General features: G+C 46.1%; 1 protein-coding gene across 1 annotated transcript in view; it reads left to right on the forward strand.

Moving 5' to 3' along the window:
- Positions 1–148, forward strand: part of LOC135564797 (NLR family CARD domain-containing protein 3-like) — a 9,056-nt gene extending 8,908 nt beyond the window's left edge. The window contains exon 5 of the mRNA XM_065010853.1: positions 1–148. This exon is cut by the window's left edge and continues 401 nt beyond it. Within this exon, the coding sequence (XP_064866925.1) occupies positions 1–147 (147 nt within the window). The 3' untranslated portion in view covers position 148.
- The last annotated feature ends 323 nt before the right edge of the window (positions 149–471 follow it).

The following is a 471-nucleotide window of genomic DNA, read 5'->3' on the forward strand; positions in this document are numbered from 1 at the left end:
ACTCTGTCCTTCTATAGAGCCTCCTCTGACACACTGACCCACCTGATCACATTCACCTCCACATTCACTGAGCCCCTCTATCCAGGGTTTAGGGTTTATGATGATTCCTTTGGGATTTGGGACTCCTCAGTGTCCCTGTGCCAGTGAATAATAACCTGACACAAACACACACACACACACACACACACACTGACCACAACACACACACACACACACACACACACTGGACACACACACACAACAAACACACACACACACACAAACACAGACTGGACACAAAAATCCACACACCCTGGACACACCTCACACACTGGACACACATTCACACACACATATATCCATTCACTCACACACTGGACACACACACATCCACATCTTCCTATAATTGGACACACACAGACACACATGACACTTTATACACACAACAATATCACACACACTGGTCTATCTGTCTGGACAAATCAGTTTCTG

Source organism: Oncorhynchus nerka, linkage group LG26 (assembly GCF_034236695.1).
Source record: "Oncorhynchus nerka isolate Pitt River linkage group LG26, Oner_Uvic_2.0, whole genome shotgun sequence".
In the NCBI taxonomy this organism is placed as follows: domain Eukaryota; kingdom Metazoa; phylum Chordata; class Actinopteri; order Salmoniformes; family Salmonidae; genus Oncorhynchus; species Oncorhynchus nerka.